This window comes from Eleutherodactylus coqui, chromosome 7 (assembly GCF_035609145.1).
Source record: "Eleutherodactylus coqui strain aEleCoq1 chromosome 7, aEleCoq1.hap1, whole genome shotgun sequence".
Classification (NCBI taxonomy): Eukaryota; Metazoa; Chordata; class Amphibia; order Anura; family Eleutherodactylidae; genus Eleutherodactylus; species Eleutherodactylus coqui.
The window spans coordinates 17,215,292-17,240,136 of NC_089843.1; the positions used below are offsets into that span (position 1 = coordinate 17,215,292).

The 24,845-nt window shown below is 45.2% G+C and overlaps 1 protein-coding gene across 1 annotated transcript; it reads left to right on the forward strand.

The window, feature by feature from the left end:
• The first annotated feature begins 15,017 nt into the window (after positions 1-15,017).
• Positions 15,018-22,880, forward strand: LOC136573418 (vomeronasal type-2 receptor 26-like). The gene is made up of 3 exons (XM_066574709.1): positions 15,018-15,041; positions 16,805-16,949; positions 21,973-22,880. The coding sequence occupies exons 1-3, from the start codon at positions 15,018-15,020 to the stop codon at positions 22,878-22,880; spliced, it is 1,077 nt and encodes a 358-aa protein (XP_066430806.1).
• The last annotated feature ends 1,965 nt before the right edge of the window (positions 22,881-24,845 follow it).

The following is a 24,845-nucleotide window of genomic DNA, read 5'->3' on the forward strand; positions in this document are numbered from 1 at the left end:
CCCATTGACTTCAATGGGGTTCGTTACTCGAAACGAACCCTCGAGCATCACGATAATGTCGTCCCGAGTAACGAGCACCCGAGCATTTTGGTGCTCGCTCATCTCTAGTCTTTACGCCTTCCAACCGACCTCCCCTCAACATCTCCATTGCAGTGTCTGGCATCACCATAACCCCCATATAGCACATCCGCTGCCTTGGGGTCACACTGGACTGTAACCTCTCCTTTACTCCCCACATCCATTTTCTTGCTTGAACATACCACCTACACCTTAGAAATATTGCTAAAATCCATCCATTCCCCACCATGGACACGTTAAAGACACTTCTTGCCCTAATCCACTCCTGACTTGACTACTGCAACTTCCTCTTCATTGGCCTTCACCACACCAGACTCGCTCCTCTCCAATCCATACTAAACGCAGCAGGTAGGCTAATTTTTCTATCCAGTTATTTCTCAGATGCCTCTGCATTATGCCAGTCACTGCATTGACTGCCCATCCACTGCAGAACTAAATTTACACTCCACACCCTCACTCACAAAGCTCTCCATGGTGCAGCACCACCATACATCGCCTCCCTCCTGTCTGTATACCACTTAGCCCGCTCACTCTGATCCGCTAAGACACTTAGACTAAACACCCCTCTAATACGAACCTCACATGCTTGCCTACAGGACTTCACCAGAGCAGCACCCATCCTCTGGAATGCTCTACCCTAAGGCATCCAGGACAATCCCCGAAGCACGGAATTTCAGACACGCCTTAAAAACGTACCTCTTTAGGAAGGCATACCAAATCTCCTGACCTAGTCCACCTGCCTTTCCCTATGGCTCCCCACACTTTGCACCCTGCTTATTGCATATGACCTCTACCCCTGCACATCCTTACCACCTCTTCCCTGTTTCTTCTTAATAATTAATTTCCATATGTAACTCTCGTACAGCCTGTGTTCCCCCATGCCTGATTCCCCCCCCCCATCCTTATACCTCCTGTATCACCTTTACCCCATTTGTTTTAAACTGATTGTTTGTCACATGTTATTGTTGTATTGTCTGTGTTCTTATGTGCTTTAAAATGCTGCAGAATAAGTTGGGGCTATACAAGGATTATTATTATTATTGCATTCATACATACATCCTATTTTATATAGATAGATTTTAAATAGAACCTAGTTTATCTGATAAGAAATGCATACCTCAGTAATTTGAGCTTAAAGTTGCCATGTGCCATATGTAAATGAGGCAGAGTAATCTGGTGGTGTGACATGTAAACGAGGCAGAGTTGTCTGGTGGTGGGCCATATGTAAATGAGGCAGAGTAGTCTGGTTGTGTGCAATATGTAAATGAGGCAGAGTAGTCTGGTGGTGTGCCGTATGTAAATGAGGCAGAGTAGTCTGGTGGTGTGACATATGTAAACGAGGCAGAGTTGTCTGGTGGTGGGCCATATGTAAATGAGGCAGAGTAGTTTGGTGGTGTGCTATATGTAAATGAGTCAGAGTGGTCTGGTTGTGTGCCAGCCCTGCTAGCTGCCTATTCGTCCCCCAAGTCTGCTTGTCTTGCCTTCTCAGACACATGTAGCTCTGTCATGTCTTGCACGAGTGCCATGCGGTTGTCAGCTGCACATACGTAGATGAACTGTCCCTTATGTGGGCAGATTTAAGTTGCTCATTGTGGGAGATGGCTGAGAGGTTCACCATCTTGTTTGTATTTTCTGTATTTTTATCAGCTGTGAAGATGCTATATTGTGTCTTTCATCTAAACCTTTGGGGGAAGGGAACATCGCCCCCCCCCACCTCCACAAGAATTGAAGGAGCAGTGCTTTGTGTCCAAAAGCAGGTCAAACCGGTTTTTAACCAGTTGAAAACTTATCCAGGAATGTCCTTGTGTAAAGGGACAGGAAATGGTTGGCTGGAGAGAAACACAGGAAGCATTTCCTTCGGACAACACTTCAAGAATGAATAGAGCATGCTCAAGGGAAGCTCCTCCCGGGTGAATGATCTCACAGTTACCACACAAATACCTCCCTATGAGAATGGCCTATCAGCACACAACCTGAATTACCTAACTTCCTGTCTTTTATTGGCTTATATAAACTTTTACCCGGCTAAATAAAGAAAAAAACTAGGGGACTCCCTGTGGGCATAAAGGAATCCCCTGCCACAGCTATTACAGCTGTGGCAGAGGAGTGTGATGCTATTCCATTGCTTTCAATGGGGCTGGTGCTGCTGCCACCCCATTGAAAGCGATAGGATGAAGGCAACCCCCTTCAGGAGGATTTTCAGGGGGGAAGGGGCTTGAAATATAAGCCCTACCCTGAAAAAATCCCTTGCTGCAGAAAAAAGAATAATAATACATCACCTTTGAAGTGCTGCCATTTCTGGCTTGTCTTCTTCAAGGTCCCTGTCAGTCTTCTGCAGCATCTCTTCTGCCCAAGGATTGAAAAATAACTGCCTCCTGAAAGCGCTGCATCTGTTTGACTGAGCACTGTGACCAATCAGAGGCAGTGCTCAGCCATTCAATGAATGTGACAGCATTCAGGGGTTTCACATCCAAGGAATCCCCTGTTGCAGCTGTCACAGCCACAGCAGGGGATACCGATTGCACTATTTATGTGTGATTTTTTGCAATGGTCACACGTTTTTTACACATGCGATGTGCGATTTTAAACACTGTCCTATCTTTTGCAGGTGCAATTTTTTTGCGCATGTAAAAATCGTACATGTGACCACTTTCATTGGAAAGCATTAGTTCAAATAGAGTTTATCTTTAATCGCACCTATACATGCGCTAAAGAAATCAGTCATCTGACTGTGGCCTAAGCTAAATCCAGCACTGATGTTGTGGGTTCATTCTTAGTCCAGACGTCTGTCTGTGATAATAACTATAGTCAATCCTATAGTAAATGGTGTTGTACAAAATTTCACATTGTAGTGGCCCATCTGGCACTACAGGACAATAGCAGCACACTTGTCCTGTCTCACCTGTCTGTATGCCTTCCCTGGATACAGAAGGTGCTGTCTGTGGAAGAGACCCTGTGTCTCCCCTTCTGCTAGAGCTCATCACTGACATCAGCTAGCCTCTCATTGGCTGAAATTCAGGTTTAATTTCACTGCTACAAAGTCCCAAAGGCAGAAAACATACAAGTCCCTGTGCAAGTGGGCAGGTAGAGATAAAGGGATAAAAGGAAGTGATGCAGAGCAGTTAGCAGACTCGGCAGGAGAGATTAAGGAGGAGTTTGCAGTTTCTGTAGTCAGCGAGGAGGAGTATTCAGTAAGTTATTCCTAGCCAAGGTAGAGTGTGATGAACAACCTGCTCCCTTGCTATTTTACAGCAGAGGTCCAGAAGACCCTTTCCGAGGCACATCTTTATGAAACAGCAAGTTACAGCTACCCGGTGAAATCAAAGCCAGGATTAGCATATAGTCACTAGTCTCTCCGCTTCACAAATAGACCTTCAGTTAAAGCAAACTTACATTTGCTCATCTAATTTCACTTGTGGGGAAATTTGTCTACTAAATCAGTCTGCGGTTAAATAATAGAGAGAGCGTTGGAAACCAGCAAATCATCAAATGTATCTTATTGTATCTTGCCTGTCTTATATTGCGTCCCTGTTCACCAGAGATAAAGACCTCCACAGAAAGTTGTAAAGTTAACCTGTTGTTTGCCAATACCAAAGTTAGTAAAACTGCTCACTCTCAGTTTATTAAGCTATACTGGACTGGTCCCTGTTATTTCTGCGTCATCATCATTCCGAGTGTCCAAATACAGTGTGGTGTCACAGTGACAAGTAAAGGCCTCTGGCCATACCAACTGTAAGCGCATTCGGGTGTTACAACATCTTTATCCCTTTTTTGCAGTTTAACAAATACATGAAATACGTCAATTACATAGATCCCTATGGAGAGGAGATTACCTTTAATGACAAAGGTCAAGTGCGCTGTCAATTGTACATAGCAAACTGGATTCTCCACAAAACCAAGATCAGCGATACGTTTCTCTTCACAAGCAAACCCATAAGCATCGTGGAGAAAACATCAGAAGGGAATCAGCAGATAAGATTCAAATATTCTATCACATGGAAAAAAGGCCAAGTAAGTGGAACCGGCCATCACAGCTCATACTAAGCTCCTCTGTAAGGGCCCTTTTACGTAGGCCGATATATCATCAGATTTCTGCACCCATTGGGAATCTAGAGGATTATCATTCAGTGTAAATTCAGTAAATTCATGCCTCGCCTGATTTGACGATGAACAAGAAGCAGATGAATTGTCATTAGAGATGAGCAAGCACCAAAATGCTCGGGTGCTCGTTACTCCAGTCGAACTTTCAGTGATGCTCGGGAGTTCGTTTCGAGTAACGAACCCCATTGAAGTCAATGGACGACTCGGGCATTTTTGTATATCGCCGATGCTCGCTAAGGTTTTCATTTGTGAAAACCTGGGAAATTCAAGAAAGTGATGGGAACGACACAGAAATGGATAGGGCAGGCGAGGGGCTACATGTTGGGCTGCATCTCAAGTTCCCAGGTCCCACTATTAAGCCACAATAGTGGCAAGAGTGAGACCCTCCCCCCCCCCCCGCACTGTCAGCATAAAGATCGTTCTCCTCTGCCACAGCTGTAACAGCTGTGGCAGAGAAGAACGATGTTAGCCCATTGAATTCAATGGAGCCGGCAATACAGTCGGCTCCATTAAAAGCAATGGGCTGCCGGTGATCGCGGGATGAATTGTCGGGAAGGGGTTAAATATATAAGCCCTTCCAGACGGAGTTCAGAGCGGCCGGCGGCAGTCCTCCTGAACTGCTCTGAACAGCTGTGAGTAGTATTCAGCAGCCGGGGATTTAAAATCCCCGCCTGCTGAATGAGCTTCCTCTGATTGGTCACAGCCTGACGAATCAGAGGCAGATCTCACTCACACACCCATTCATGAATTTATGAATGGGTGAGTGACTGCTGCCTCTCATTGGCTCAGCGGGACCAATCAGATTGGTCCCTGCGCTGAGCCAATGAGAGGCAGCAGTCACTCATCCCGCGATCGCCGGCAGCCCATTGCTTTCAATGGAGCCGGCTGTATTGCCGGCTCCATAGAATTCAATGGTCAGTGCTCGTTTAATCGAGATGAGTACCGCGTGGTGCTCGTCTCGAGTAACGAGCATCTCGAGCACCCTAATACTCGAACGAGCATCAAGCTCAGACGAGTATGCTCGCTCATCTCTAATTGGCATTCGTCAATTTCTGCAAGCAGAAAACAGAGCAACAAAAGTGCCGTTAGTTATCTATGGACGACTGGCTGATTATTGTGGATGGAGGCGGGCGGGCTCTCCACCTCCATTCACCGAGCAAGAAGCGTTCCTGTGCAGGAGCTGGGGGGTCTTGTTGTGCCCCTACACCGACACATCATCTTGTATAAGAGGGCCCTAAGCAGTCGCTGATCCTTCTTCTGGAACTGCTTGTACTTTTCTTTTTGTAATTTGACTTTTTTTTAACTTAGTCTCTATTAAATTTTTGCCTCAGAATACTAATAAGGGATTTTACCCACTAGCGTTTTTGTTAATGCTGCAATATCGCTGCTTTTTTTTCAATGATACATTCGAATGTTAAAATCGCACCGCACAGAAATTGCAAAAGCACAAACTTGCGATTTTTGTGTTATGCGGTTCCAGAATGCAGCGATATTGCAGCATTAAAAAAAAAAAAAAAACACTAGTTGGTAAAAGCCCTAAATCTGTATCACATACATTTTTTTAAGTGACAGTAAGTGTGTTGATAAATTTAAACCCTCAGTGCCCAGCCTCTTTTCTGCCTTAACGAAAAAGCACTTTTCAACATTCCATTGCTAGAGCCATAACTGGTTGACATAGCCATAAGACATAGCAATTTTTTATTTTTTTTATTTTTTGCGTGGGGAGGGTGTGAGAGCTGTAAATTTTAATAACTGCTCTCTGCGGTACATATAATGTGTTGTAGAACTTTTATTACATTTTTTTTTTTGGGGGGGGGGGGTAAAGATGTAAAAAACAGCCAGAAGTTACAAAAATCTTTTGCGGTTTTGTTCTTACATTGTTCACCATTCTTTAAAAAAGAACGTGATGACTTTCTTATCTGGATCAGCACGATTTCTGTGATACCAGGTGTTTACAGATACCTTTATGTTTTACTATGTTATCACAATAAAATCATGTTTTTAAAAGGACTCTGACAGCAGTCAGTCATTGGCTGGAGGGCGAGGGGGTGGGATTAGCCTGCAGCTCATGAATACTCAGGACTACTTCAACCAGTCCTCTGTGTATGCGCTGCTTTTGTAAAAGGCAGGTTTCTCCCAAACTCCTGCAGAGATCCGCACAGCAGACTCATCACTGTAATAAGTGTTCATCTCACTACTTTATGCTGCCCTCAGATAGGGGTGTAAACAGATGGTGACAGAGTCTCTTTAAAGAAAAACAATTGAATCTGCATTGCTGCATTTTGAGACCCAGAATATTTTTATCTTCCTGGCAGCGGAACTGTGAGAGGACTCGTATTTTGAGAAAGAGTTGTAGTTTTTATTGGTACCAGTTTGAGGGACATGTGACTGCTAAAATGCTTCTTATTACATTTTTTGGAAAGTGACCAAAAAAAAAACTATTCTGACATTACTTTTTAAAATTATTTTTACAGTGTTCACCATAACAAATTATCTTTGTTGCTTGGATCGTTATGAACATGGTAATACCTATTATATGTTGCTTTTTTGTGGTGACCCAGAGGGTCCACTAGAGACAAGAGACTCATGCGGAGGAGCTGGGAGGGTAAGATTAGCACTTGTCATGGTGGCATTTACCAGACTCCTTCCAGGAGGGATAACACGTGACTTCAGGCACCACTAGGCCTCTCCCAGGACACCCCTTAATAGGGATGACCAATAAACAAATAAATATATAACAGGTTGTCAAGGGTGACGCCACTGTTCCCTTCCCGCCGTTATAGGACTTCGGTGGAAGAAAGAAAAGATTCCACAACTATGTAACTTTAAGTACCTTAGGTCCCTGGGAATGGTCAGGGCCTGGCAAACTTTACTTGCAGAAACCTTGGTACAAGGCACAAATGTAAAAGATGGCCATGCAGGCAAAACTGTAGATTGGAGGTCAGGGAGGAAGCACAGGATGACATCGGTACTGCAGTCCAAGTTATCTGTCAGGAACCGCTCATGGCAGAGGAACTCTCCAGAGAAGGACAAGGGGTAGGGTCGCTCCACAGACACTTAAGTAAGGCAGTACCTCTGCACGGTGATCCTGGCCTTTTCTTATTCACACTCACTCTCAAACTCTCTTTCTTTCTCTCTTGGACGGTTCCAGGCATATCATTCTCAGGTAACTGCTCTTCTTCTTCCATCTTCACCACATGAGGTTTGAAGGTACCCTTATAAGGCTGACACTCTCAGGAACCCAGAAGAATAGACTTCAATCACACCTAAGTCACTCACATTTTTAATCTCACTCATACCACGGGACAGGGCAATGATTGATACAGACATCTCCCAGTCACATGCAGACATTAACCTCTCACTTGCTGCAGCTGAGCAGTACACATAAAAAAGACAAGACAGTTTACAAAGTGCATACACTCTAAAGACATGATATGTATGGCACTTATGGAAGGGACCAGGAATAGATATTTTGGGCCACTACAGCTCCCCCCTACTTATAATAAGCCACCCCCGACGCTTCTAATACAGAGTGTATTATCTGGAGAAGGGATATCTCAGTGTTCTACTCCAATTCACCCTCAGAGCTTCTACCCACTAGCATTTTTTTTAACGCTGTGATATTGCTGAGTTTTTTTCAATGGGACTTCTAATGTTAAATTCACATTGCACAAAAATTGCAAATTTGTGCTTTTGTGATTTTTGTGAAATACAATTTTAACATAAGAAAATCCCATTGAAAAAAAATGCAGCGATATCGCAGCATTAAAATAAGCTTCTGGGTAGAAGCCCTTAGGCCTCTGCATAGTCGCAGAAACCCATAAACACAGCTTCTACCCCCTAGTTACTTTACTAAAAGATTAATCCCATTCCTGGTGTTCTGAGACCACCTAACAAATGTAACTTTCTGAATATAGCCTTTGTTTATGACAGCGTGTATGAAACTGGTTTGGCCTAACCAGGAGAAATTCTACTAAGCTGAACAGAATTCAGGATGCACCAATATGGCTATGGAGCACATACATAACTATTCTCTCCACAGACAAAAGGAATGAGGCAAGTGGAATCAGCATTACATCCTCGTGTAAAAGAGCGAATACAAAACTGTAACTACACTTCAAAATAGAGAAGGATGACTGGCAGGAAAAATAAAGAGATGAGTGGAAAGATCATCACTCTCTCCAAAAAAGTAATAGTGTATGGTACAGACAGTAGCTTATGTCAATAAGGTGAAAGGAATGCCCCGCCTACTGAGACAGACTAGGACAGAGGACTAATACTAGAAAAAGACAAGGAAAAACAAAAACCTCTAGCCATACACATAAATCATGCACACCAGTCACACAGACCTAAACAGGAGCGTTTTTTATTTTGTAAATTAACACCCCCTTACTATAGGCCCATTTATAAACTACTTCCTCCGGCACGACACTTCAACTATAACATTGCAAGAAAAAACAACATTTCCAATATGAACATTATTATAAGCAGGCTATGAAAAAGGGACATAACTTGTGAGTCCTTTTATAAGAAGGGGACAACATTCATTTATTTTTCAAAGTGTCTGCACACGCTCTATTGAGATAGCTGTGCCTGTTCTGCACTGGGCATGCTCTGGCAAAACACTATGATTGGTGGAGCCACCGATATGGGATTGGTCAAACTATAGCCCCATTCGCTGTCTGTCAAGATTTTCTCACATCGTTATTTGCTGCTGTCTTGTCTCTGGTCTAGATTGGCTACTCAAAAGATTGTTCCGCCTCTTTTCTATTTAAGAGTTATCAGTTCAGCGCTCGGCTCACTACAGCGCTGGTTGTTGTTGTTGAGGACTCCGCAAGGCGAAACATGTCGGGGAGGCTATAGATTAGGTTTTAATAGGGTTTTGGTGGTGCTGATTAACTAATCTTTACATAGGCTTTTGGAAGTTGGCCATCCAGGCATATGTTTTGGTGTGTACATGTAAGCCGCCGACCGGGGTGGGCTTTCCAGAATACAGCGAAGTCCTGAACAAAAGACGCGACTCAAAACCAATCCGTAGCAATGAGATTTTACTTAATTTGGCAGAACCCTTAACCAACCTGAACTCCCCCAGAAAATTACATACGCTCAGCGGGGAAGCTGAGACTCTTGTGCCATGCAGCGCTGTGCTCTATAATGTGCGCCTTCAATATCCTCCAAGCTTTTGCCTAGCCGCAGGCCGTCTCTAACCAGCCGCTATTACCTTCTATCACCCTGGAAGCCGGAACAATCAGTGTGGATGCTAGGGAAGCACCGGCGGCACAGCACAAGAGCTTACAATCTTATCAACACACCCGTATTCTCCCCTTACACAACACCACTCAACAGATATAACAATATATAGCTCACAAGTCAAGGCAAAGTACAGTTGCGTAACGTGTGACTTGTAGATATCCTTAGACAGCTCTACGAGTATAGAGTTCTCTGTGTGTTAGGACTATGTCGGACAGCTCAGTCCCCAGCAGTGCGGCCGGCGGCCATCAGTATGCCTAACTAAACTAGCTAACTACAGGCCTTGTTATTAGTCTCAATCAGTTTGGCGGTGCGTGCACGGTTACACCAGAGGCCTTAGTTCTCTGGCTGACCCGGGTCTGGTGGGTACCTTTAGACTTTGTCCGGAACGCAGGAATAGGATTTCATCCAAGAACCATATGAACTCACTGACGCCGCTACTTCTGAGCCCGGTCTGTAATGACCATCTTCTCCGTTAAGATGGTAGTCTGACAAACTCTGGAACAGTCTCTAATGCAGCTCCCCTCACGGTAGCTCCGGTCCTCGTTGGGGTCCTTTTCCCGGTGGATCGCAGTGTCTCTCTCGCTAGCTGCAGTCCTCACCAGCCCATCTCAGCTCGCTCACACGCACCTCTTCCGCTTTCACTCTCCTCCTCTCTCTGGTCATGATGTACTTCTTTTTTTCTCTCTCCCAGTCCAGAGCACAGTGACCTCTTGTGGTCAAAAACAAAATGACAGTTACAACAGAAACAGGGACATTCACAGCAGGAGGACTGTTTCACCATCTTACATGCCACCCCACTAGATGTTGCCGTCCCTGGCAACCTCCCCCACTCAAACTCATCCTGCGCGTAGCGCTGTGGGGGTACACCAGCGGTGGACCTGGCCGTCCTGCGCAGAGTCATAGGACCAGGGACAGTTGGCACACTCGATGGATGTGGTTCTGCTGGCTGGGCATCTCTCTCCCTGGGTGGCGAGCTTGTCTCGACCGGGGACTCCGACATGGCCGGGACAGGAACTACCCACCATTCATCATCTACCAGGGGTTCCCCAATACTAGGGGTAGGGATAAGCATCTCCTTATCAGCCTTGCTGAAAGTGACAGTGTCTCAACGTGTTACGGTGGAGGTTCCTTGAGGGTCCCCCAGTCCCCTCGGGCTCAACCTCATACACGGGGATATCAGGATCTACCTTCTGCTTCACTATGTATGGGACCGCCTCCCACCGCCCATCCAATTTTCCGGTTGGCCTCTTGGCTCTGACTATCACACGATCACCTGGAGCATACTCGTCCATCTGCACTGGCCCCGGGTTGGGGTGCACCACTTGTCTCAGGCGCTCACCCACAACCTTATGTATTGCTCGCAGTCGGCGACGATGGTCTTGCACCCAGGCGGTGGTGCTCCTCGGCGGAGGCTGCCTCGGATCCGGCATGTGAAGATCCTCGATCTCCTGGCCTGCTCTCCCAAACATAAGCATGTGTGGAGAGTAACCAGTGGTATTGTGAACCCTATTGTTGTAGGATCACATCAGCTCAGGTAAGTACTCTGGCCACTGGGCTTTTTGACTTTCCTCTAGAGTCCGCAGCATCTGTATCAAGGTGCGGTTGAACCGCTCACACGCCTCATTCCCTTGTGGATGGTACGGAGTCGTGCGGGAACGTTCGATACCATAGAGCTGATACAGCTCCCTCATCAAAGCACCCTGGAAACATGCCCCCTGATCTGAATGAATTCTCCACGGACACCCAAACACTTGTATAAAGTGTTTACAGACTGCCTCAGCAGCCGATTCAGCCGTCTGATCTCTGGTGGGCGCGGCCACTGCATATTTTGTAAAGTGGTCCGTCATGACCAAACAGTAGGGGTGTCCTGAGGTAGAGTACCCGATCTGTACATCATCAATCAATAAGATTTCCAGGGGGCGGAAGTCCGGATAGTTTGCACAGGGGCCCGTTGCTCGGGGCTTTTACTCAGCCCGCAGTACCGACATTTCAGACATGCCTCGGTCACCATTTCTCCCAAATCCGGGCAATATACGAAGCGCTGGAGCCATTGGTACGTCTTCGTGCTCCCGAAATGAGCCCCCCTCTCATGGGCTTCTTGAGCGGCAGCTGGTCCCAGTGACATAGGGATGACAACCTGTTGCCGGTGCTGCAGCTCTGACTGTACGTATATGCTCCGGCACAGGAGCCCCTGGTTAATACTCAGCTTATCCCATTGTCTCAGCAACTTCTGACCTTCCTGCGTCAGACTGGCCCGCTCGTCCGGGCGAGGCCAAACCTTAGTTCGGACCCACTCTCTCACTTTCCATAGGTCCGAGCAGCTACTTTGGACTCGTTCCCAATCTCCCAACGTCTTCCCCAACACCATCGGCATCCCTGAAGCCACCCCACTTGAATGTGTCAGATTCTGGAATGGTGGTACTCTGCCGAGGTGTGGAATTTCAATGTCTTCTAAATCCTCTTCTCCCCTCTTGGTCGGCGACCCCACCGGAACTCGGGAGAGGGCATCGGCGTTGCCATTCTCCCTCCCTGACCGGAACTGGATGCGGTATTGATACTTGGAAAGGCGGGCCATCCATCGCTGCTCAAGGGCGCCTAGCTTAGCGTTCTCCAAGTGCGCTAGCGGGTTATTGTCCATCATCACAGTCACTTCTGCACCCGTCAGATACTCTGCAAACTTCTCAGTCATGGCCCAGACCAGCGCCAAAAGCTCCAACCTAAAGGAGCTATAGTTGTTAGGGTTGCGCTCCGACTCCCTTAACGACCTACTGCCATAGGCAATGACCCTCTCACGCCCGTCTTGAACTTGAGATAACACAGCTCCAAGACCATGTAAACTTCCATCCGTGTACAGCAAGAACGGGCTATCAAATTGTGCATAGGCCAGGATTGGGGCGCTGGTCAGAGTTCTTTTCAATGCCTCGAAGGCTTCTTGCTGTCGTGGCCCCCACTCAATGGGGCGATTCCTGGGCCCTCCAGTTGTGCCTCTCAGCAGCTCGTTTAGTGGACCGGCCAGATGAGAGAACTTGGGTATAAATCTCCTGTAATAACCGGCCAGGCCTAGAAACGCTTGTACTTCCCGTAGGGTTCTTGGCTGGGGCCACTTTTGCACGGCCTCCACCTTGCTAGGGGCCGGTTGTACCCCTTCTGGAGTGACCACATGTCCCAGGAACTCTATGCGCTGTTGGAGCAGTTGACACTTTTTGGGCTTGATTTTCAAACCATGATCTTGTAGTCGTCCCAGGACCTGCCGCAGTTTTTTAAGATGATCTTCGATTGAAGTCCCAAACACCACAATGTCATCCAGATATATCAATACTGATTCAAAGTTTAGGTCACCCAGACAGTGCTCCATCAACCGCTGAAACGTCCCTGGAGCGTTGGTCAGTCCGAACGGCATCCTATTGAACTCATATAGTCCCATGGGCAAGATAAAGGCTGTCTTTGCCTTGTCTTTTTTAGCTACTGGCACTTGCCAATATCCACTAGCCAGGTCGAGCGTGGAAAAGTACTTAGCTCGACCCAAGGAGGATAGTGACTCTTCGATCCGTGGAAGAGGATAAGCATCCCGGATGGTTCGGGCATTCAATTTCCGATAATCTACACAGAACCGAAGACTTCCGTCTTTCTTTCGCACCAGGACCACAGGAGCAGCCCACGGGCTTTTACTTTCCTGTATCACCCGGTTTTCCAGCATGCTGGCCACCATATTTTTCACCTCTTGATACATCTTGGGTGGGATTTGCCTGTACCGTTCTCAAACTGGCGCAGCGTCGCGGGTAGGGATTTCATGCTCGATAGCGGTGGCACACCCGAAGTCTTCATCATGCCTTGAGAACGCTTCCTGGTACTCCCATAGCGTGTCTTCCAGAAGCTTTTGTTGCCCCGGGGTCAGAGAGCGGGGGTCCACTCCCATCAGAGACATGATCACTCGACCGTTCCACTCAGCTGTTGGGGCCTGTTCTTGCTGGACCTTCACAGCAAAGGTCCAAGCCGACCTCCCATCTGGTTGTAGCGTGAAGCTCCTCCGGTGAATGACACCGCCCTCGGGCACATGAACTTCAGCCAGCAGGGTATTCCCAGGAACGATCGACTCACTGTCCCAGACATTGAGGCAGCGTATAGGCACGCACCCATCTTTCACGGTGACGAGTGCTCGGGCTACCAGCGGGCGGTTCTGCATTTCTCCCCGTGGAGCAGGCTCGATCAGGACCTCCAGTCCATTCAGTGGCCGCCCAGCTCCCACTGGAAGCATCAAAATTTTCTCCTGTCATGGTGGAATCTTCACTGGAGCTCTCAGCGGTACTCTCACATGCCCAATAGGACACCCTGACATGAGGCTCTTCTGTAAACTGCAGCTCCTCACCATCTGCTGTAGGACCTTTTGAGTTGGCCGGTGCGTGGTGGTCCGCTGCCAGTATTTAGGCCCTTCCTTGGCATAGAGGTGATGATCGAGGTCTCTCAGCACGTTCATGCCCAGCGTTACATCGAGTCCCTTTCGGGACGGATGATCTACCAGCACGATCCGCTTTTTGCCAATGTCCTGCCCAAACAGCCGGACTCGCATCCAGACGATCCCTTGTACATCCATTGCACCATTATTGGCAGCTGTCAACCGGATGACACTTCCATCTTCCGGTTCCATCATATGCCCGAAGTGTCTCTCGAAAAACTCCAACGGCATCAGGGTGCATTCCGATCCGGTATCCACTAGGCAGTGTACCTTTTGGCCCTCCAGCTCAGCTTCCATAATGGGACTGCTAGCATAGAGATCGCGTTCATTGCGTAGTGGGCTTAGCTCTGAGGGAACTGCCGCAGGATGCCCTGTTACTGCGGCAGTCGGAAGTTTAAAGCCAGCTCAGGTTCCGTCTGTTGGTGGCACTCTCGAGCGATATGGCCATACCGTCGGCAGCTCCAGCACAGAGGTCCCCTTGATCCCCGCACCCCGGATGGGTCTGGATTAATGGATCCTTGCCCCCGGAACACTCTCTGTGGAGGTGGGCAGGACGATGGGGTCAATCCCGGGGCCCTGGATGAGTCCGCCTTCATCTGGGACACTTCCAGGCGGAGTTCTCTCATTTCTGCTCGTAGGGCCTGGACCACATCCTTCAAGGACTCGGAGTCTTCAAGACCTCCACGGGCCCCTGTCACTTGGGTGCTACTCACTGCCTTCACACTCACAGCCATGGGCTCTTCTTCTCTCTCTACAGCAGCCCGGTAAACATTATAAAATGTCAGGTCAGCATCTGCCCGGGTCATCTCTTGCAGTTTATCCTGTAAAAATCTATTGGATAGTCCTAGAATAAATTGGTCTCGTAGTAGCCGGTCCACTTCCTTGAAAGCTCCCATGGCCCCTGAATCCCGTCGTTGCACTTCATTCAACACTTCCTGTAGGGCGTTAGAGTATTGTATTAACGTTTCACCCTCTCGCTGGGACCGGTTGAAGAAGCTGCTGCGCAACTGCGCTACCCTGGTTCGCCCTCCCTGTGCCCCCTCCAGCAGGGAGAATATTTTCTCCAAAGTGTCTCTTTCTGACTCGGGCCGTACCATCACGGTCCGTCTAGCGTCGCCTTCCAGGGCCCCCAATGCTATCTCTGCACGCAGCGCAGGTATCAAATTACTCAATTTAACTATACTTTGTACCCTTTCGGTCCAGTCCTGCAACCCCATATTTTTACCGTTAAACTTTGGCAAGTGCTGCATTAGTGCTCCAGCCGATAAGTACCCTACTTGGGCTGGCGTGACAGGTACTGGGGCTAGGAATTCTTGTTGCGCAGGGGCACCCTGGGCCGCTGGCGCTAGGGGAATGTTTCCTGCCACGTCTCCGTCCATGACGATCGCTGTATCCTGCCGACTACGCCAAGTGTAAGCTGCCGACCGGGGTGGGCTTTCCAGAATACAGCGAAGTCCTGAACAAAAGACGCGACTCAAAACCAATCCGTAGCAATGAGATTTTACTTAATTTGGCAGAACACTTAACCAACCTGAACTCCCCCAGAAAATTACATACGCTCAGCGGGGAAGCTGAGACTCTTGTGCCATGCAGTGCTGTGCTCTATAATGTGCGCCTTCAATATCCTCCAAGCTTTTGCCTAGCCGCAGGCCGTCTCTAACCAGCCGCTATTACCTTCTATCACCCTGGAAGCCGGAACAATCAGTGTGGATGCTAGGGAAGCACCGGCGGCACAGCACAAGAGCTTACAATCTTATCAACACACCCGTATTCTCCCCTTACACAACACCACTCAACAGATATAACAATATATAGCTCACAAGTCAAGGCAAAGTACAGTTGCGTAACGTGTGACTTGTAGATATCCTTAGACAGCTCTACGAGTATAGAGTTCTCTGTGTGTTAGGACTATGTCGGACAGCTCAGTCCCCAGCAGTGCGGCCGGCGGCCATCAGTATGCCTAACTAAACTAGGTAACTACAGGCCTTGTTATTAGTCTCAATCAGTTTGGCGGTGCGTGCACGGTTACACCAGAGGCCTTAGTTCCCTGGCTGACCCGGGTCTGGTGGGTACCTTTAGACTTTGTCCGGAACGCAGGAATAGGATTTCATCCAAGAACCATATGAACTCACTGACGCCGCTACTTCTGAGCCCGGTCTGTAATGACCATCTTCTCCGTTAAGATGGTAGTCTGACAAACTCTGGAACAGTCTCTAATGCAGCTCCCCTCACGGTAGCTCCGGTCCTCGTTGGGGTCCTTTTCCCGGTGGATCGCAGTGTCTCTCTCGCTAGCTGCAGTCCTCACCAGCCCATCTCAGCTCGCTCACACGCACCTCTTCCGCTTTCACTCTCCTCCTCTCTCTGGTCATGATGTACTTCTTTTTTTCTCTCTCCCAGTCCAGAGCACAGTGACCTCTTGTGGTCAAAAACAAAATGACAGTTACAACAGAAACAGGGACATTCACAGCAGGAGGACTGTTTCACCATCTTACATACACGCACAGTTACACACATGATACTAACTGATGACTAGAGGTAGAGAATGAGGGATCCAAATTTAATGTGACAGAGCTTTTAATGTGAGACGAGGAGAGGGCAGAGATTGTGTTGATCCCTGGGGAGCACAGTACCCCAATCCTGGATGCCTGTCCAAGCATTTCTGCTGAGGTATTTCAGGAATACACAACATGTCACTTAAATATAGATTTGCGTTCCTCATAAAATTCTCTATCAGATACATATATCACATGCACTACTTTCAATTGGAAAATATTGACTTGGTTCCAAGACGGCTGCTTTCAAAATGGCAACTATGTTTGGCATCACCTCTCTCAGATTTGCCCCCTTCCCGCTTCCCCCCAGCTACTGTTTTCCTTTAATTCTGGTGTCTCCACACCTTTGGACCACTCTGTATTTCAGTTCATATTTCTTCTCTTCAAGAAGCCGCAGTCTCGCTGTAATGATCGATGTTCTCCAGGATACAGAAAACGTTCTAATGGAGGACATCATGTCTGCTGCTATGACTGTGTCCCATGTTCTGAGGGTGAAATGTCCAATATAACAGGTAAGAATATTGCATACCATGGATATACTAACCTGCAGACAGGAACAGAGGCTGAAAATTATCGGATATAGGTAAAATAAAATCCTCCACAAGTAGAGGTGGGATTTCACAGTACGGTGTGATGGAAATGGACAGTTGTGTTAATGCTCATGCAAAGTGCTACTCTACGCCTGGTCATATCAGATGAGGAGTTCAGTTCTCACTGTCTGCCAGTCAGGTAAAAACATGACAGAACTGTGCGCCTTTTAGTACATTTGGTGAAAATCATTCCATCTGCTTCCTTTTTTGATACTTTAGGCCAAATTTATTAAAACAAATGTTTCTCACATCAGTCTTAGTAAACAGGAAGGTGGAATAAAAGATGTGCCAAACATTTTAAGAGGCGGGTTGAACTACACAAATTCTGTCTGGTGTGAGTGAGATACAAATGTCCCAGAAGAGCTGAACTTCAGTACAGAAATTATTATAGTAAGTCTCTATTGTGTATCCAATGGGGAGAAGATTTCTCTGCCAGGATTATCCTTTCATTACCTTGTACAGTGCCGTAAATGTACAGCAGACGGCACAACAAGAGGTTAACATAAAGGGAATGTACAGAGGAAACACTTGGTATCAAACTAATGGCCCTTATAGACACAAGGAGAACCTCACGAGTCTCATCTGCTCAAGTGAATGAGCTGATGATGTCCGCACATGAGCCGCCTGTTCAGATTGCAAGATTCACTTATTGTTCAGTGTTTCACATTCATGGAATCGGTAGATCAGGCAGCATAGCCAAGTCTTTGGAAAATCACTGCATCCAAAATTATTCCTTTATTGCTTCCAAATACAGAAAAAATTCTATGCTTCAACCCCTCAGAGGTCCTTGACAAAGACCCTTGAGGAGTTGAAACGTTGCATTTTTTCTGTATTTGGAAGCAATAGAGGAGCATCATTTTGAATGCAGTGATTTTTCAAAGACTTGGCTATGCTGCTTGATCTACCTATTCCATGAAGTATTCCTTGGATCCTAGGGGTCGGGTCCTCTTTAATCTTTGCATGCCCTGTATGCCTCGCACCATTGGTGCTTTACTTGTGGAGTGTTGCTGCTTCATTCATAATTTGCCAGTGTTTCACTTTCATCAGTGAACGATCAGTATATAAATTACCCGACAAGGGCACGAGCCGGCGCTGATTTTTATGTAGGCTGCAACTGAACAAAGAACCTCATGATTCTGGTTCGTCGTTCATTCGTTGGCTCGATTATCATTCAGTTTTGCTTGTTTGAATGATTTTGTGAATGATAATCATTCAGTCTAAACGCACCTTTAGAGTGGGCACCATTCCCCACAATGGCTTTAATTGCATTTAACATGTATAACATAATACTTTGTCTGAGAGAGCTCGATAAATTATAGGACTATTAACCCTTTAGTGACGACGCCTGTTTGCACCTTTATTACCAACTTGTTTTTTTTTTTTTTTCATCATTGCATTCTTAGAGCCATACGTTTTTAATTTTTCCATCTGCACACCCATATGAGGGATTGTTTTTGAGTGAAAAGTTGTGTTTTTAATTACATCATTTTGATGTACATATAATGTATAAGTTTTGATAATTTTTTTAGGGGGATTGGGGAAATAAAAATCACAATTCCTCCATTTTGTTTTTTGGATTTCATTTTCACGACGTTCAGTGTGCAAAATAAGTAACATAATAAAAGTATTCATTAGATCAGCACATTTCTGGCGATACGTTGTTTATGCAGGTTTTTTATGGTTTGATATTTTTGTGCCCAAAAAACACATTTTTTTAAAATAAATATTTCCTTTTGTGTCGCAGCATTCCAAGAGCCAGAAAATTTTTACTTTGCCATTAACGGAGCTCAATGAGGGCTTCTTTTCTGCAGGATGAGCTCTAGTCTTCATTTACCCCATTTTTGGAAAACACCTAACATTCTGATTGCTTTTATTCCACTTTTTTCCCAGAAGCAAGATTTACAAAAATTGCATTTGCTATTTTTTTTAACTGTATTCACCATTCAGTATAAATGGAATGTTCAATTACTGCTGCAGCTCGGTATGATTGAGTCAATATCACATTTGTATAAATTGTTTGCAAGCTTTTCACATGGTTTTAAAAAATGTTGTTTTTTTTTTCTCTGCATTCAAAGACCCCTAACATTTTTCCTATGCATACAAGGGATATTTTTGCAGGATGTGTTGTAATTTATAATTTTACTGTTTTTGAGCCATAAAACATTTTCATCGCTTTTCATTCTGATTTTTGTAAAGTGGGATAGACAACATTTTGCCGTGTTATTTTTAATAAGCACCATGCTGGTTAAAAAAGGCACAAACTTTTTTCTCTTGGTTCCGAATGTGGCAATACCGGATTTGTAATTTTAATTCTTTTTTATTCCCATGGTAAAGGGGAAAAGGTAGGGCTTTGACATTTTTTTCTTTTCTTATTTTTATAACTTTTTATTTTTGCCTCACTAGGAGAGATGAATATCAAGATATTTTATCATTCTTTTATTTAGCAGTGTGTTACAATAGAGCTGGTAGACCACCGTAATTGGCAGACTCTCAGGCTATATTCCAGCCTTCTAGTGCCATAGCACCCGCTGCATGTAAAAGGTTAAACAGCGGGGATCGGTGGTTTCACCTATCTGCTCCATTTGAGCAAGTGCCAGGCTGTTATCCAATAGCCAAGCACCACTCCCCATGGAACTAGAGACCCATGCCAGACTTCTGATGTAGCACCATAAAAAAGCAATTGCAACAGAATAAAGGCCCTTAATGGCCATTGGAAAAAGGCATACGGTCAGTCGTCAAGGGGTTAATGCAGCCACCATTATGGGGAACCAACTACATTTGGGTTGCTACAGCTTATTCAAAGCGCAATAAGGCTGGGTTCACATCTGACTAAGATACACTGCTCTACATTGAAATTCCAACACCAAGAAGGACAAGTTGTTAAGTTATGCAAATTGAGCAAGTTGGAGATGTTGCCAAGATATGCAAATGCTCAATCTGTGGCATGTGGGAGGGGCTTCAATAGTATCAAATCCAGATTGAAAGCAAGTTTTTTCTGCCATGTAAGTCTTGAAATATCGGATAAAGTATTGCAGTATAACTGTGCGATGCCTCCTGTCTGTCAACATGCCAGTTATTGCCCCTTGTTAAAACTGAGATGAACAGAATACTTGAACTGAGAGACCTTGGTTTATCACTTCAGCAGATTTCTATATATTTTTTTTAAAAACCCCTCTCTCATAAATCATATTTCTTGCTGATTTTCAGTGCATAGGCAGATAGAAGAGATATTTTTCATTACATACAGGCCAGTTAGATTCTTTCAGTGTATAGGCAGATAGGAGAGAGGTTTATCTCAGACTGTATGTGAAAATGTCACCCCACAGAATGTCCACCTCTCACACGCTGCTCATAACACACAGATCAGATAGATTCCTCTCAGTGTATAGGCCGATAGGAGAGAGATTTATGTCAGACTCTATGTGATAATGTAACCCCACAGAATGTCCACCTCTTACATGCTGCTTATAACACACATATCAGATAGATTCCTCTCAGTGTATAGACAGATTGGAGAGAGATTTATCTCAGACTGTATGTGAAAATGCCACCCCACAGAATGTCCACCTCTCACACGCTGCTCATAACACACAGATCATATAGATTCCTCTCAATGTATAGGCAGATAGGAGAGAGATTTATCTCAGACTGTATGTGAAAATGTCACTACACAGAATGTCCACCTCTCACATGCTGCTCATAACACACAGATCATATAGATTCCTCTCAGTGTATAGGCAGATAGGAGAGAGATTTATTTCAGACTTTATGTGAAAATGCCACTACACAAAATGTGCCACCTCACACACTCCTCATTTTTACCCTGAAAGGTAACGCCCCTTTTTATTCAAATTTCCTACCCAGACTGAAGGTTGCAACACCTTGTTATACTTAAAGGCACACTCCATGCCAGCAGTCCATGTCCACTTCCTTTTGTACTTTACAGCCTTTCAGCCTTATTCCTGTCAGTATATACTCATATTTCTAAATGCGTTTTGTATTGCTGAGAAGATAACTGTCTCTAATATTGCGGGGTACAGATATGTTACATAACATAGGAATGGTCATGCCAAATTTCAAGTTTGTGCAGTACAAATGTGTGTTATTAGTTACATTACATAATCAAGTTGCAACCCTTTAAATTTCCAATAATTAGTATGCAAATAATGGGCATGGCAAATTTCACATTTGTGCGGTAAAAACTTGTGTAATTATTTGTTGCATCGGGAAGTGAGAGAATTAGATTACGTACATAAAATTTGGACGCTAATTCTTTTGCGCTTAGAAATGAATAAACGAGTTGGGACTAGAAATGAGCGAGCGTACTAGCTAAGGCAAACTACTCGAACGAGTACCAGCCCGCTCGTCTCTAAAAATTTGGGTGCCGTCCGGCGGGGGAGAGCGGTGAGATGCGGAAGTGAGCAGGGGAGAGTGGGGGGGAAAGAGTGAGAGCGAGATCTCCCCCCGTTCCTCCGTGCTCATCCCCGCCGCTCCCCGCTGGCACCCGATTCTTTAGAGACGAGCGGGCAGGTACTCACACGAGGCACTACTCGCTCGAGTAGTTTGCCTTAGTGAGCACACTCACTCATCTCTAATTGTGACCCATTAACTTTTCCTATTTATGACATATCAATGCTCGTGCCAAATTTCAAGTTTCTATGACATCAGGAAGTGAGAGAATTAGATTATGTACTTAAAGTTTGGATGATAATTTTTTTGCACTTAAAATTGAATAATCGAGTTGGGACCTGTTAACTTTTCCTATTTTGGACATAATCCATGCTCATGCCAAATTTCATGGTTCTACGACATCGGGAAGCTGGAGAATTAGTGGTGAGTCAGTCAGTGAGTCAGTCAGTGAGCGAGTCAGTGAGGGCTCTTGTCTTTATATATATAGATATGAATACCGCATGCTAAATCTACTATTTTATATATGCTACTATAGATAGTGAGATCTGTCATAAATGTCCTGAAGAAGAGTGGCCTGATGAGAAGAAAGTGAAATGTGTCCCCAAATTATATGAGTTTCTATCTTATGAGAAGGACATTTTGGTTGATGTTTTTTCAGCACTTGCTTTATTTCTTTGTGCTGTCACATTATTTATATCAGGACTCTTCATTTATTACTGGGACACTCCAATTGTGAAAGCCAATAACCGGACTGTGAGCTTCATCCTCCTGGTCTCCATCTTCCTGAGCTTTCTCTGTGTCTTCTTCTTCCTTGGTCATCCAGTTCATATAACCTGCTTACTGAGGCAAACATTATTTGGGATCTTATTCTCTATTGGCGTTTCTTCTGTTTTGGCCAAGACTATCACAGTCTGCATCGCCTTCAAAGCCACCAAACCAGGCAGCTCCTTGGTGAAGTTTGTCTCATTCAAAGTATCTAAATATGTTGTCTTGGTGTGTTCTTCTGTACAAGTTCTCATTTGTGTTATTTGGTTGTTGGTTTCACCTCCATATGTAGAGTTTGATCATCACACTTATCCTGGAAAGATCATCATTCAGTGTAATGAAGGCTCAGATATCTGGTTCTCCTCCATGTTGGGTTACATGGGGCTCCTGGCAGCGGTGAGCTTTGTTCTTGCTTTCATGGTGAGGACATTACCGGACAGTTTTAATGAGGCCAAGTACATCACCTTCAGCATGCTGCTGTTCTGCAGTGTCTGGATCGCCATGATCCCAGCTTATCTGAGCACCAGAGGGAAATACATGGTGGTTGTGGAGATATTTGCCATATTGACCTCCTGTGCTGGAGTTCTTGGCTGTATATTTTTTCCAAAAGTGTATATTCTGCTTCTAAAAACAGATCTCAACTCAAAAAATATAATAATGCAGAAAATTAAGTTATAACTTATAAATATCACATTACAAGAATATGGCTTATGAGCATTAGCTGTGCTTTGATCGAGTTACATGATAATCACAGGATTTCCAATACTCTGATATGGCTCATTGCTTCTCTCCTTCTAAAGTATTTAAAGTGATGTAACGTTGTAGTAACTCCAGATTTAACAGTGTCCATCACATGAACAACAATATATGAGAATTAATTTTGATTCTTTTTATTTTTTCTTGATTACTATATTAATATAATTATGTTAATAAAATACTGCTAAGTACACATGTTGTTACTGGCCCTGTAAACTCAGAGTCGCTTTCAAGCAACCCTCCTGCACCAACCAGAATGGTCACATAGCTTCTCTGACTCCACAGTTTATTAATTGAGATGAGATGACTACAACTTTCTGACCGTGTTCACTATCTAGGATGAATAATGCAATATATTAATATATTGGGCTTGTACTGAACAAATATGATTTGTAACCAGAAAGTGACAGAACTCGGCGCTGATCCCAAAACACACACATTGCCGAAAAGCACTTTAATACTTAACAGCATTTCATATCAATCAAGAAATAAAAAGAGCTACACATTTGAACCCATGATTGGGGACTTCTTCAGGCTTGAGGACGACCCCCAATCCAGACAAGAAGCATGTAGCCCTTTTGGACGCAGAGCCAAGTTCTGTCATTTTCTGGTTTCCATTATTGACCCATCTTTAGAGCTCTGAGGACGGCCCTCGTGGTGCATCAGGACAAGAGATAACAGTTTTCAAAGTGAAAAATATGCATCATCACCCCGATCGGTTGTTTAGTGCAGTTGTGCTCATGTTTAGGACAACTTTTCCAGATGAGAGGGACAACCATATTTTTCCCATTATTGGTTGTTTTACGTTACTACACTAGTATGTTTTATGTTAAAAACAGGAAGAGTTTTAAAAAAAAACTTTTAATCTTTTTCAATTTTGTTATAACTAAAAAAAATCTTTTTTAACATACAATATATTATATTATTTCAGCATTTCAGTATAGTGTACTTTTAACCCTTTCCCGCTCCAGGGCGTAAGTTTATGACCTGGCAGCGGGGTACTTCCCGCAACAGTGCGTAAACTGACTTGTAACTTGCTTCACTGCATTTCTCTGCATCAAGACAACCAGTTTTGGGCATAACTGTCTCTCTTTTTGCTCTCTCAGAGTGATCATAATTGGTAAGAATCACACATGACCCACACATTTAACTCACCTGTAGCCGTAAAATATCAATCCCTCAATGACATACTTAAAAATTAAGCTTCCTCAAATTCTTAAAGGGGTTCTGACACAAATATTGTTTTTATGCTTTACCAGCCATTGTTCCCTGGTCTGCCTAATGGACCCAGGAAACCCATGGTTTAATGGCTGCTAAAGCATAAAAAGATAATACTTACCTGTTCTTCTGTTGTTGTTGACATCGGGGGGGTCATCTCCCAGCAGGCGCTGTTCCTCCTCTTATGTCTGCACGAGCCGCGCCGCTCCGGGATCGCGTGCATGCGCAGTGGAGAGGTGCCCTCTGACAGGAGTCAGGACGGGCTGCATCTCCACTGCGCATGCGCAGCACTCCGGAGTTCAGCAGGACGGACGGGCCGGCCACAGCAAGCACTGTTTGTGACGTGCGTGCTGTGGGCGGTCCGTCCGTTCACCTCGGAAGTGCCTGACGGACGGACCAGAGCAGGAAGCGGTCTTTTTGACCGCTCCTGCTCTGCTTTAAAGGCACAGAAGAAGATGCCGGCTGGAGGGGACATGCCTGGCGATCAGGCCAGGCCAGGCCAGGCAAGGTGAGTACAATTTTTTTTTTTTGATGTCAGAACCCCTTTAATTCATTAATCTAGAATGTCTGCTGCAGTTGTCTTTCCCAGAATGACTACCTATCTAACGGGCATTTCCAGAAGTCTAAACTGATTAGTGGAGTCCCAGACTCTACTTACCAAACAGCATA